Here is a 14,672-nt window from a genome sequence, read left to right as displayed (position 1 = left end):
ATTAATGGCGCCTTCACAGATGTGTAAGTTACCCATGTCTTGGGCACTAATACACCCCCATACCATCACACATGCTGGCTTTTCAACTTTGCGCCTAGAACAATCCGGATGGTTCTTTTCCTCTTTGTTCCAGAAGACACGACGTCCACACTTTCCAAAAACAATTTGAAATGTGGACTCGTCAGACCACAGAACACTTTTACACTATGCATTAGTCCATCTTAGATGAGCTCGGGCCCAACGAAGCCAGCGGCGTTTCTGGGTGTTGTTGATAAATGGCTTTCGCTTTGCATAGTAGAGTTTTAACTCGAACTTACAGATGTAGCGACGAACTGTAGTAACTGACAGTGGTTTTCTGAAGTGTTCCTGAGCCCATGTGGTGATATCCTTTACACACCGATGTCGCTTTTTGATGCAGTACCACCTGAGGGGTCGAAGGTCCGTAATTTAATCGCTTACGTGCAGTGCTTTCTCCAGATTCTCTGAACCTTTTGATGATATCCTTTACACACTGATGTCGCTTTTTGATGCAGTACCACCTGAGGGGTCGAAGGTCCGTAATTTAATCGCTTACGTGCAGTGCTTTCTCCAGATTCTCCGAACCTTTTGATGATATCCTTTACACACTGATGTCGCTTTTTGATGCAGTACCACCTGAGGGGTCGAAGGTCCGTAATTTAATCGCTTACGTGCAGTGCTTTCTCCAGATTCTCCGAACCTTTTGATGATATTACGGACTGTAGATGGTGAAATCCCTAAATTTCTTGCAATAGCTCGTTGAGAAATATCGTTCTTAAACTGTTCGACAATTTGCTCTCGCATTTGTTGACAAAGTGGTGACCCTCGCCCCATTATTGTTTGTGAATGACTGAGCATTTCATGGAAGCTGCTTTTTTACCCAATCATGGCACCCACCTGTTCCCAATTAGCCTGTTCACCTGTGGGATGTTCCAAATAAGTGTTTGATGAGCATCCCTCAACTTTATCAGTCTTTTTTGCCACTTGTGCCAGCTTTTTTGAAACATGTTGCAGGCATCAAATTCCAAATGAGCTAATATTTGCAAGAAATAACAACGTTTTCCAATTGGAACGTTAAATATCTTGTCTTTGCAGTCTATTCAATTGAATATAGGTTGAAAAGGATTAGCAAATCATTGTATTCTGTTTTTATTTACCATTTACACAACGTGCCAACTTCACTGGTTTTGGGTTTTGTACTTAAATAATGCTGCACTGCTTTATTTCCTTGTTGTCCGACACATTTCTAGTTCTTAACTGAGTATTAAAAACCGGCTTTTTCTGGCAGAGAGAAGTTTGAGTCGGAGATGCGGGGTCCTCGCTTTGCCAAGCTGAAGAATTGGCATCACGGACTGTCTGCACAGATCCTCAACGTCGGGGTGTAAGGGGAAAGGAGAGAGGAAGCAAGGAAGCAAGGAAGGAAGGAAGAGAAGGGGACATGGGGCAATATATAAAAACACACAGAGAAAATAATGTACATGAGGGCAAATAAGGAAGAGGCGGAATGTGTGTGGCTTGTAGATGAGTAGAATGTGCGACTTTATGCTATTAATTCATGACTGTTGTGTCCATACAATGTCTGCTGCTATACGTTTGGTTCCTCTGCGCTACAGGAGAGAGAAATTCACTGTAGGGAAATAATGTGGACGTCCTTTTAGCCCCAGTAAGAAGGATCTCACGATCACACACACAGATGTAACATGCACAGTATGTAAAAAAAATGCACTCAAAATACACCGATGTCAATGTGAATAAATGTTTTCCTAAAACGACATGACTGACTGATGCTGCTACTGGAAATATCCTCTTTATGCACGACTCACATGTTCACCAATAAAGCAGCAATCACACTATTATAAGCATTTACAAAACAAAGTCAGTGTTTGAAATGAAACACATTTGTTACGCTAGTCAAAGATCCTGTATATTACGGGAGTACTTTGCTTTTTTAAGGACTTATTGCAAAAATGTTTGTCAAAGATCTTCTATATCAGGGGTGCTCACACGTTTTCTGCAGGCGAGCTACTTTTCAATTGATCAAGTCGTGGGGATCTACCTCATTCATATATATATAATTTATATTTACTTATTTATGAAATATATGTTTTTGTTAACAAGTTAAAGGTGTTTAATGATAATGCAAGCATGTTTAACATATAGTTAATTTTGTTAAAAAATTAAAGGTGTTTAATGATAATACAAGTATGTTTAATACATATAGTTAATATTGTTAACAAGTTAAAGGTGGTTAAAGATAATACAAGCATGTTTAACACATATAGTTAATATTGTTAACAACTTAAAGGTGTTTAAAGATAATACAAGCATGTTTAACACATATAGTTAATATTGTTAATAAGTTAAAGGTGTTTAAAGATAATACAAGCATGCTTAACACATATAGATTCCTTTCTTTCATGAAGACGAGAATATAAGTTGGTGTATTACCTGATTCTGATGACTTGCATTGATTGGAATCAGACAGTAGTGATGATAACGTCCGCATTTTCGAATGGAGGAGAAAAAAAGTCCTCCTTTCTGTCCAATACCACATGAAAGTGGTTGGTTTTTGGCATCTTATTTGTCCAGCTTCCGTACTCCTTTGTATACACTTTACAAGAAATACATTGGCGGCAAACTCCGTAGCTTGCCAGCTTGTGCACGCCAGCTTTCTGAGACTCTTATTTTGTTAGCGCAACTGTGCAGTCGGTCTTTGGAGTTTTGACGACAGGTACGGCGCCAGAGTCTGTTGAAATAAAGTGTTTCTCGCCTTCCTGTCGGTAATTTTAATGAGCTGGCAGCAGCCAGCGTCATCTCAGAAGACCCTCGGGTGCCGTGAATGTCAATCAAGTGACGAAAGTGACGTCATAGTGAAGATTTATGATCGCTCATTTTTAGGACTATTTTTTTAATGCCTGGCTGGCGATCGACTGACACACCCTCCGCGATCGACCGGTAGCTCGCGATCGACGTAATGAGCACCCCTGTTTTATATGACAGGAGCGCTTTACCGTTTTAAAATAAATGGACCACAAAAATACCGGTCAAAGATCCTCTGTATGCCGGGAAGACACTCCTGGCATACATTAAAGGCCTACTGAAATGCGATTTTCTTATTTAAACGGGGATAGCAGGTCCATTCTATGTGTCATACTTGATCATTTCGCGATATTGCCATATTTTTACTGAAAGGATTTAGTAGAGAACATCGACGATAAAGTTAGCAACTTTTGGTCGCTGATAAAAAAGCCTTGCCTGTACCGGAAGTAGCAGACGAGTAGCGTGACGTCACAGGTTGTGGAGCTCCTCACATCTGCACATTGTTTACAATCATGGCCACCAGCAGCGAGAGCGATTTGGACCGAGAAAGCGACGATTTCCCCATTAATTTGAGCAAGGATGAAAGATTTGTGGATGAGGAAAGTGAGAGTGAAGGACTAGAGGGCAGTGGGAGCGATTCAGATAGGAAAGATGCTGTGAGAGGCGGGTGGGACCTGATATTCAGCTGGGAATGACTAAAACAGTAAATAAACACAAGACATATATATACTCTATTAGCCACAACACAACCAGGCTTATATTTAATATGCCACAAATTAATCCCGCATAACAAACACCTCCACCCTCCCGTCCATATAACCCGCCAATACAACTCAAACACCTGCACAACACACTCAATCCCACAGCCCAAAGTACCGTTCACCTCCCCAAAGTTCATACAGCACATATATTTCCCCAAAGTCCCCAAAGTTACGTACGTGACATGCACATAGCGGCACGCACGTACGGCAAGCGATCAAATGTTTGGAAGCGTACTCACGGTACCGTGTCTGCGTATCCAACTCAAAGTCCTCATGGTAAGAGTCTCTGTTGTCCCAGTTCTCCACAGGCCAATGGTAAAGCTTGACTGTCATCTTTCGGGAATGTAAACAATGAAACACCGGCCGTGTCCGTGTTGCTGAAGTCGGCCGCAATACACCGCTTCCCACCTACAGCTTTCTTCTCTGCTGTCTCCATTGTTCATTGAACAAATTGCAAAAGATTCACCAACACAGATGTCCAGAATACTGTGGAATTTTGCGATGAAAACAGACGACTTAATAGCTGGCCACCATGCTGTCCCAAAATGTCCTCTACAATCCGTGACGTCACGCGCTGACGTCATCATACCGAGACGTTTTCAGCAGGATATTTCGCGCAAAATTTAAAATTGCACTTTAGTAAGCTAACCCGGCCGTATTGGCATGTGTTGCAATGTTAAGATTTCATCATTGATATATAAACTATCAGACTGCGTGGTCGGTAGTAGTAGGTTTCAGTAGGCCTTTAAAGGGGAACATTATCACAATTTCAGAATTGTTAAAACCATTAAAAATCAGTTCCCAGTGGCTTATTATATTTTTCGAAGTTTTTTCAAAATTTTACCGATCACGCAATATCCCTAAAAAAAGCTTCAAAGTGCCTGATTTTAACCACCCGTTTTCCTGTGACGTCACATAGTGAAGCCAACACAAACAAACATGGCGGAAAGAAAAGCAAGCTATAGCGACATTAGCTCGGATTCAGACTCGGATTTCAGCGGCTTATGCGATTCAACAGATTCCGCATGTATTGAAACAGATGGTTGTAGTGTGGAGGCAGGTAGCGAAAACGAAATTGAAGAAGAAACTGAAGCTATTGAGCCATATCGGTTTGAACCGTATGCAAGCAAAACCGACGAAAACGACACGACAGCCAGCGACACGGGAGAAAGCGAGGACGAATTCGGCGATCGCCTTCTAACCAACGATTGGTATGTGTTTGTTTGGCATTAAAGGAAACTAACAACTATGAACTAGGTTTACAGCATATGAAATACATTTGGCAACAACATGCACTTTGAGAGTGCAGACAGCCCAATTTTCATCAATTAATATATTCTGTAGACATACCCTCATGTCAGCAGGCCAGGGAAGCTAGGGTCGATATTCTTCTCTTGATCATCTTGGGACGGTGTGAGCCAAGACATCCATCGTCTGCGGGAACAAACTGCCGCCATTGCTTGCCGTGCTACCGAGGTCCTTTGTCCCTGAATTGCTCACACACTTCGGCAGATTCAATGGGGGTCTGGCGGCAGATTTCTTTGACTTTATCGTTGGAAATGCATCTGCTTTGAGTGTCGCAGGATATCCACACATTCTTGCCATCTCTGTCGTAGCATAGCTTTCGTCGGTAAAGTGTGCGGAACAAACGTCCAATTTCTTGCCACTTTCGCATCTTTGGGCCACTGGTGCAACTTGAATCCGTCCCTGTTCGTGTTGTTACACCCTCTGACAACACACCGACGAGGCATGATGTCTCCAAGGTACGGAAAACAGTCGAAAAAATGGAAAATAACAGAGCTGTTTTGACCCGGTGTTGGAGAAAATGGCGAATTGCTTCCCGATGCGAGAGCGAATATTTAATTCGCCAAAATTCACCCATTTAGAGTTCGGAAATCGGTTAAAAAAATATATGGTCTTTTTTCTGCAACATCAAGGTATATATTGACGCTTACATAGGTCTGGTGATAATGTTCCCCTTTAAGGTTCGCCAGGTTTGTCCCCACATCTGCGGTCCCCTCCAAGGTATCTCATTGCCCCATTGGTTTGAGTTTTTCCTTGCCCTGATGTGGGATCTGAGCAGAGGATGTCGTTGTGGCTTTTGCAGCCCTTTGAGACACTCGTGATTTAGGGCTATATAAGTAAACATTGATTGATTTTTTAATTTGTTGATTTAATTAAATAACTGGAGTTGGTATTGGCCATGTTAACTAAAATAACTATATACATTGAAAATATTGTACAGGGATTTTTAGCCTAAGAGTGGTTCTAATAATAATAATAATAATAGTATGGAATGTGCGGATCGATAGGCCACTTAATCGCTATTGCCGATTAATGCTTTTTAACACAAGGTAATGGTATTTATTTTATGACAAGCTAGCACATACTTGCCAACCTTGAAACCTCCGATTTCGGGAGGTGGGGGGTGGGGGGCGTGGTCAGGGGTGGGGCGGGGCGTGGTCAGGGGTGGGGCGGGGCGTGGTTGGGGGCGTGGTTAAGAGGGGAGGAGTATATTGACAGCTAGAATTCACCAAGTGAAGTATTTCATACATATATATATATATATATATTAGAGATGCGCGGATAGGCAATTATTTCATCCGCAACCGCATCAGAAAGTCGTCAACCATCCGCCATCCACCCGATGTAACATTTGATCAGAACTGCACCCGCCCGCCATCCGCCCGCACCCACCCGTTGTTATATATTTAATATAGACGATGCAAGGCATTAGTGAGGCATACCTGCCAACTACTCCGGTTTTCCCGTAATTCGTACGGTTTTCATCAACCTATTCCGGGTTACGGTTGCAGTGATAAAAAATACGGTTTTTCATTAATTTAAAAAAAAAAGGGTGAAAACTACGCGAATTGCACCTTGTGCAGACAAGATTTTTCGATCGGACACGGAGGAATTAGCGATGTAAAAGACCACGTTGGGACAAAAAAACACAAGTCTAATGCCGTTGCTAGCGATACAAGTGGAAAACTTTCAACGTTTTTCGTCGCCCAAACAGATTCTTTGGATGTGATAAATGCCGAAGTTGTATTTACGGAGGCAATAATTGAGCATGGATTTCCAATCGCACTGGCTGATCACATGGGACAGTTAAATGTTTGTAATGCAACCTTTAAAAATCATTACGCGGTGATCGCGGTCCCAAAAATAAACTTTTCTTGCATGATAATGTCCAGAAAAACTCGCTTTATATTACTATAGAGTCCTTTTAACGAATGAGTTTGATGGTTTATCACAAACCTTAAATGAAAGAAGTCCTTTGTTCTCCTGCACCATGCATGCGCTTTGGCCTTGCTTCGTGTTTGGTGCGCAATCCTGTCGGCTGTATTTCACAGCACGACATACTGTTAAAAGTGTTTATACTATTTATGCTTTCAAGTCCAAGTTGAAGAAATCGTGTTAAATGTTGACAGCATAACTACCAAAATACAGAAGTATGTCCTTAATATTTTTGCAGTGCTATTTCTGTTGAAAAGTTAAAATGATTACATTAGAGATGTGATGTGCCACTTTTCAAGTGTCTGATGGTTTAAATTAATTTTCATTAATTTTTCATATTTTGAATTCTTTTGAAAGGCTTACAAAAAAAACTACATTTGAATTGTAATTCCATGCTATTGACAGGACTATTAATTTTAATGAAGTTAGCTTACCATGTTTACAGTATGATAATTGTGATAGAAATGTGAATTTTAGGCACAGAATATTTTTTACAATTGAACAAGGCAGTAGATTATACAAGCTTGGACAGAAAGTTAATAATGACACCAATTTTTTTTTTTATGGAATTGTTTAGTACTGTTTTACCATTTGTTTACTGTAAAAAGTGTTTATACTGTTTATACTTTCAATTAACAAATTGAAGTCTTGTGAAAGGTTGACAGGATAACTGGCATTAACTGTCAAAATAATTTCAAACTATTGAAGTTAGCTTACAGAATAAACATGCCAATCAACCCATATGATTTTTGCTGTAATATTTTTGTTTTGAAAAGTCACTGTGACTGATAGAAAAGTGATGGTTTTAGCAACATTTTAACCTGTCTGAATGCTAATAATCATTTTGCGTCGGGGGGCGAAGCCCTGAACCCTCCACCAGGACTTTGTCCTGGACCTACCGGGGCCTGCGGCCCTTGGACCCTGGCTACTAGGTTTTTCTGATTTCAAAAGTTGGCAGGTATGGTGAGGTTATAAAGCTTTTGCCTGTTAAAGAAAGGAGACTGATCCAATGCAGCACAGCCATTCGCTTGCCACGCTGTCACGACCCAGACGCACACCAGTGCACAATCATATGGGAGCCGCGCTGAGCGCACCTCCAAGCGCGTCTCACTGCCGGCGACGGCCGGGTATATGGGCCCGACGCTCCAGCGCCATCCATTTTCAGGGCTAGTTGATTCGGCAGGTGGGTTGTTACACACTCCTTAGCGGGTTCCGACTTCCATGGCCACCGTCCTGCTCTCTATATCAACCAGGGTGAGCCCTTTTTTTAATTTCATCCGCCCGATCCGCGGATAATCCGTGGACTCCGCGGTTGTGCCCGCAAACCGCGCATCTCTAATATATATATATATATATATATATATATATATATATATATATATATATATATACACATATATATATATATACACATATATATATATATATATATATATATATATATATATATATATATATATATATATATATATATATATATATATATATATATATATCCTGAAAATATGCAAACAAAACTGTGTTTAGATAATTGATCCTTCAAACTTGCATAAATAAATCTTAAGGAATATAACATAACTTGGCTTCTGAGAGCTTCAAAATGTAATGAATAAAATGCTAAAGTTGTTGATAAACAAGCAATTATTTTAATAATTAAATATGGTCATTTTAAATGAATTATTATGATAATTTAAAATTAATTATTTCAAATGTTTATTTTAATGTATAATTCTAATGTCTGGATGTAATAAGGAGTCAGAAAAAATACAAATAAAAATACAATTAATTTTGATGTTTTTAGCAAAATATAGTAAAAATGTATTTCGTTTTTGTTTTTTTTAATTAGTAAATATATTTATTTTTAGGTAAGATAAACATAATAATACAATTTATCTCTAGTCTGGATGATTTAGTTCTTGTCACCCTGTTGTCCTCCCGTCCTGATAAAAGACTGTCCTCACTCAGGTCCGCATGGAGCTGGAGGGGGCGTGGCCTCCAGCTCCGGCTGAAAATCGGGAGATTTTCGGGAGAATATTTGTCCCGGGAGGTTTTCGGGAGAGGCGCTGAATTTCGGGAGCCTCCCGGAAAATTCGGGAGGGTTGGCAAGTATGAGCTAGCAACTAAATAAGTATCTCCATACACGGTGTGGAGACACTCGGCTAAGTTGTTAATAATATGAACATTCATTACGGCAAATAAGCTGCATTTGTTAGTATATTAAGTATCATTGTCAAGTATTATGACGGTGTATTATGACAAGTAACTCACCTCCAGCAAGTGGGGGCAGGCATGCTAATAGCTAAGCTAATTGCTAAGCTATCTTGAAACAACAGCAAGAACTAGGTGTATTGTAGCGTTAAAGACGTGTCAATGGAGGCGCAGGACAGCAGAAGGTAAGCGGGAATCAACAAGTAGATTCATAGGAGTCGAGAAAGAGGATAATAGAATAGCTCTTTACTTTGCATGTGTGAGCATTGCAGCGGCCAGAAGTGCAACACACGGATCGATCCATAAATTAGTGGTGTCGACACAAGGTTAATATCAGTATATGATCGATACTAGACTGATTAGGTATATATTTTTATTTTATTAAAAAAATAATTGTTTTTACGAATAATTTATTGGACTGTGAGGGGCAAAAAGGATTTAAAAGAGTAACAGGTAGTATTTTTTGTATTTGTTTAGTTATTGTGTACTCTTTGTTGTGCTCAAAAAGTTAAAGTTAAAGTTAAAGTACCAATGATTGTCACACACACACTAGGTGTGGCGAAATTATTCTCTGCATTTGACCCATCACCCTTGATCACCCCCTGGGAGGTGAGGGGAGCAGTGGGCAGCAGCAGTGGCCGCGCCCGGGAATCATTTTGGTGATTTAACCCCCAATTCCAACCCTTGATACTGAGTGCCAAGCAGGGAGGCATTGGGTCCCATTTTTATAGTCTTTGGTATGACTCGGCCGGGGTTTGAACTCACAACCTACCGATCTCAGGGCGGACACTCTAACCACTAGGCCACTGAGTAGGTTAAACAAACAAGTGTATGTAATAGAATAGAATAGAAGGAGGAAGTAATATTATCATATTAGCTAATGCCAATATGATACCACATACATTACGATAGCAAATCCGAGAGCACATGGGACGGTTTCGTAAGTAAGAATTGTTTTAGTTATATTGTAAAACTTACAAACGTTGCTTAGAGCATACTTGCCAACCCTCCCGAATTTTCCGGGAGACTCCTGAAATTCAGCGCCTCTCCCGAAAACCTCCCGGGACAAATATTCTCCCGAAAATCTCCCGATTTTCAGCCGGAGCTGGAAGCCACGCCCCCTCCAGCTCCATGCCTGAGTGAGGACAGCCTTTTTTCATGACGGGAGGACAACAGAGTGACAAGAACTAAATCATCCAGACTAGAGATAAATTGTATTATTATGTTTATTTTACCTAAAAATAAATATATTTATTAATTCAATACGAAGGTCCTGAGTAGTCTTGGGTTCAATCCCGGGCTCGGGATCTTTCTGTGTGGAGTTTGCATGTCCTCCCCGTGACTGCGTGGGTTCCCTCCGGGTACTCCGGCTTCCTCCCACCTCCAAAGACATGCACCTGGGGATAAGTTGATTGGCAACACTAAATTGGCCCTAGTGTGTGGATGTGAGTGTGAATGTTGTCTGTCTATCTGTGTTGGCCCTGCGATGAGGTAGCGACTTGTCCAGGGTGTACCCCGCCTTCCGCCCGATTGTAGCTGAGATAGGCTCCAGCGCCCCCCGCGACCCCAAAGGGAATAAGCGGTAGAAAATGGATGGAATTTAAAAAAATAATAATAATAAATACATTTTTACTATATTTTGCTAAAAACATCAAAATTAATTGTATTTTTATTTGTATTTTTTCGTGACTCCTTATTACATCCAGCCATAGAATTATACATTAAAATAAACATATTTGAAATAATTGATTTTAAATTATCATAATAATTCATTTAAAATGACCATATTTAATTATTAAAATAATTGCTTGTTTATCAACAACTTTAGCATTTTATTCATTACATTTTGAAACTCTCAGAAGCCAAGTTATGTTATATTCCTTAAGATTTATTTATGCAAGTTTGAGGTATCAATCATCTAAACACAGTTTATTTGCATATTTTCAGGATGTATATATATATATATGAAATACTTGACTTGGTGAATTCTAGCTGTCAATATACTCCTCCCCTCTTAACCACGCCCCGCCCTACCCCCGACCACGCCCCCACCCCCCACCTCCCGAAATCGGAGGTTTCAAGGTTGGCAAGTATGGCTTAGAGCGACGAATGAAAAATCCATATGAGTAGAAACGCTATGGGCGATCTGCATAAAAATGGAAGGCTGCAGCATCCGACACATTTTCACAGAGATTGTTCACATGAATGGAAAACAACAATGGACCTGATATGGAACCCTGAGGAACACCCTTTAATACCGTTCAGTTTCAGTTTATTTGTATGCAATCACATATTTCCAGTTGATTCATTACAGCACGTCCAGAAAAAGAGTAGGAAGAAGCTGAGCTTATTCAATCCTACCCCTTTTCATACCATAGCAATTTTATCCCATTTCCTTGTTCTCTGTAACAGAACAGTGAACAAATAAATAATAAATAAATACAAATATTAAATACATAAATAATCTTTATCTAAAAAAAAAAAAAAAAAAGGGGGTTCAAGATATTCATCATATTGGTGCTTTGTGTGATTTATTTGGTTAATTCATTCCATAATGTAATTCCACATACGGATATACTAAAGGTTTTAAGTGTTGTACGAGCATACAGATGTTTTAAATTAGATTTTCTTCTAAGGGTATATTTGTACATTCTTGGCAAGCAGGTTATAGTTTGCTTTGTACATCATTTTAGCTGTTTGCAAATGCACCAAATTGTTGAATTTCGATATTTTTGATTCAATAAATAAATGATTTGTATGTTCTCTATAGCCAACATTATGCATTATTCTAATTGATCTTTTCTGTAACACCGTTACAAAAAAATGTTACTGGGAGGAAAGACACAGAGGATCCAGCACAGGTCATTAAAAAAACGCTGAGATCAGCCAATCCTGTGCAGTCTGTCCACCAAAATGGTCGTATCAAATGCTTTAGAATAGGGTTGTACACTATACCGGTACTAGTGTAGTACCGGTATACTAATGAATATATTCGGTACTATACCGCCTCTAAAAGTTCCCCCCGCCACCTTTTTTTTTTTTTAACAGGCATGATGGCGCGTCGTCGTCATGTCATGACATTACTGTTTTTTTACGAGCAGACGAGCATGTTCGGCAGCGCACAATCACGGAGTACTTACAAGCAGACACTGTGTGTAGACAGAAAAGGGATAACGAACGCATTTTGGTCTAAAAAGTAAAGATAAAGGTGAAGTTATAACACTGAAACGCCTTTAGGAAGAGGTGCTTTAAGACATGACTAGCTAGCTAGCGGCTAACGTCCATCCACAGCCTGCAGTGTTGTAGCTACTTCTAAATCACTAATCCTCGCCTCCATGGCGACAAACAAAGTATGTTTCTTACAAGTATCATCCCTGCAGGACGAGGAATAGCTAAACCGGCGTCACAATGTAAACAAACGCCATGGGTGGATCTACACCTGACATCCACTGTAATGATACCAAGTACAGTATCGTATCTACTCGATACTTCTTTGATTACATCAATATTTTTTAGCATCATAAAATCTTTTTTTTTTAATGTATATAATGTTTATAAACTCAGGAAATATGTCCCTGGACACATGAGGACTTAAATTATGACCAATGTATGATCCTGTAACTACTTGGAATCAGATCTACACCCTAAATTTGTGGTATCATCCAAAACTAATGTAAAGTATCAAACAACAGAAGAATAAGTGATTATTAAATTTTAACAGAAGTGTAGATAGAACATGTTAGAAGAGAAAATAAGCAGATATTAACAGTAAATGAACAAGTAGATTAATAATTAATTTTTTTACAGCTTGTCCTTAATAATGTTGACAAAATAATAGGTAGATAAATGACACAATATGTTACTGCATACATCAGCAGATTAATTAGGAGCCTTTCTTTGTTTACTTACTACCATACTTGCCAACCCTCCCGGATTTTCCGGGAGACTCCGAGTCCGCTAACCCACAATATAAACAGCATACCTGCCCAATCACGTTATAACTGTAGAATGATGGAGGGCGAGTTCTTGGTTTCTTATGTGGGTTTATTGTTAGGCATTTTCATTAACGTCCTCCCAGCGCGGCAACAACACACAACAACAGCAGTCACGTTTTTGTATACCGTAAAGCAGTTCGTCTGCCGTAAACAGCAATGTTGTGACACTCTTAAACAGGACAATACTGCCATCTAGTGCATTTAATGAAAGCACTTTTGTGCGTGCCACACATCAATGCATCATCAGAGAGGGTGTTCAGCATGATTCGAAAAATAGTGACAGAGAATAGAACAAGGATGGACAATTCAACCCTTAACTCAACAATGAGTAGATGAGTGTTATGTGTGTGTATATGTGTAAATAAATGAACACTGAAATTCAAGTATTATATATATATATATATATATATATATATATATATATATATATATATATACGTATATATACGTATATATATATATATACATATATATATATATATACATATATATATACATACATACATACATACATATATATATATATATATATATATATATATATATATATATATATATATATACACATATATATACATATATATATATATACATATATATATATATATGTCTATATATATATATATATATATGTATATATATATATATGTGTATATATATATATATATATATATATATATATATATATATATATATATGAAATACTTGACTTGGTGAATTCTAGCTGTAAATATACTCCTCCCCTTTTAGCCACGCCCCCGTCCCACCCCGTCCCACCCCGACCACGCCCCCTCCCCCCCTCCCCCGAAATCGGAGGTCTCAAGGTTGGCAAGTATGCTTACTACTAAAAGTAAAGTTGTCTAGTATGTTCACTATTTTATTTAAGGACAAACTTGCAATATAAAACATATGTTTAATGTACCCTAAGATTTTTTTGTTAAAATAAAGCAAATAATGTGGTCCCCTTTATTTAGAAAAGTATTGAAAAGTATCAAAATACAATTTGGTACGGGTACCAAAATATTGGTATGGGTACAACCCAGTGACGTGCGGTGAGGTTCATGACTGGTGAGGCACTGACTTCATCACAGTCAGATTTACAAACATATGAACCCTAAAGAGTATCTTATTCACCATTTGATTGGCAGCAGTTAACGGGTTATGTTTAAAAGCTCATACCAGCATTCTTCCCTGCTTGGCACTCAGCATCAAGGCTTGGAATTGGGGGTTAAATCACCAACAATTATTCCCGGGCGCGACGCCGCTGCTGCCCACTGCTCCCCTCACCTCCCAGGGGGTGATCAAGGGATGGGTCAAATGCAGAGGACAAAATTCACCACACCTAGTGTGTGTGTGACAATCATTGGTACTTTAACTTAACTTTAACTTTACACATACAAACTGTAGCACACAAAAAAGCACATTTAATAAAAAAGGTCTTACCTTTACTTATAAAATAAATCCATGAGCCGCTATTGTGCTGGATTAATGCACCCCCTGACGGGAGTGTTATATCAACTAAAGCCCTCACTTAAACTTTCCACGTGCAAGATTGAATCTATTTAAAAAAGTGTAACCGAGGGTTTATAAATGTCGCCTATACTGTATGAAACTACAAAATAACAAACAC

The 14,672-nt window shown here is 39.1% G+C and overlaps 1 protein-coding gene across 2 annotated transcripts in view; it reads left to right on the top strand.

The window, feature by feature from the left end:
• The window catches only part of ldb3b (LIM domain binding 3b), a 43,549-nt gene extending 41,759 nt beyond the window's left edge, over positions 1–1,790 (top strand). For both annotated transcript variants that reach the window (XM_061931783.1, XM_061931782.1), the window contains one exon: positions 1,307–1,790. In XM_061931783.1, the coding sequence (XP_061787767.1) occupies positions 1,307–1,403 (97 nt within the window). In that variant the 3' untranslated portion in view covers positions 1,404–1,790. The remainder of the gene's footprint in view (positions 1–1,306) is intronic.
• The last annotated feature ends 12,882 nt before the right edge of the window (positions 1,791–14,672 follow it).

Source organism: Nerophis lumbriciformis, linkage group LG39 (genome assembly GCF_033978685.3).
Source record: "Nerophis lumbriciformis linkage group LG39, RoL_Nlum_v2.1, whole genome shotgun sequence".
NCBI classification, from domain to species: Eukaryota; Metazoa; Chordata; class Actinopteri; order Syngnathiformes; family Syngnathidae; genus Nerophis; species Nerophis lumbriciformis.
Note: the sequence above shows the minus strand (reverse complement) of the source record. Positions and strands in the feature narration are given on the sequence as shown.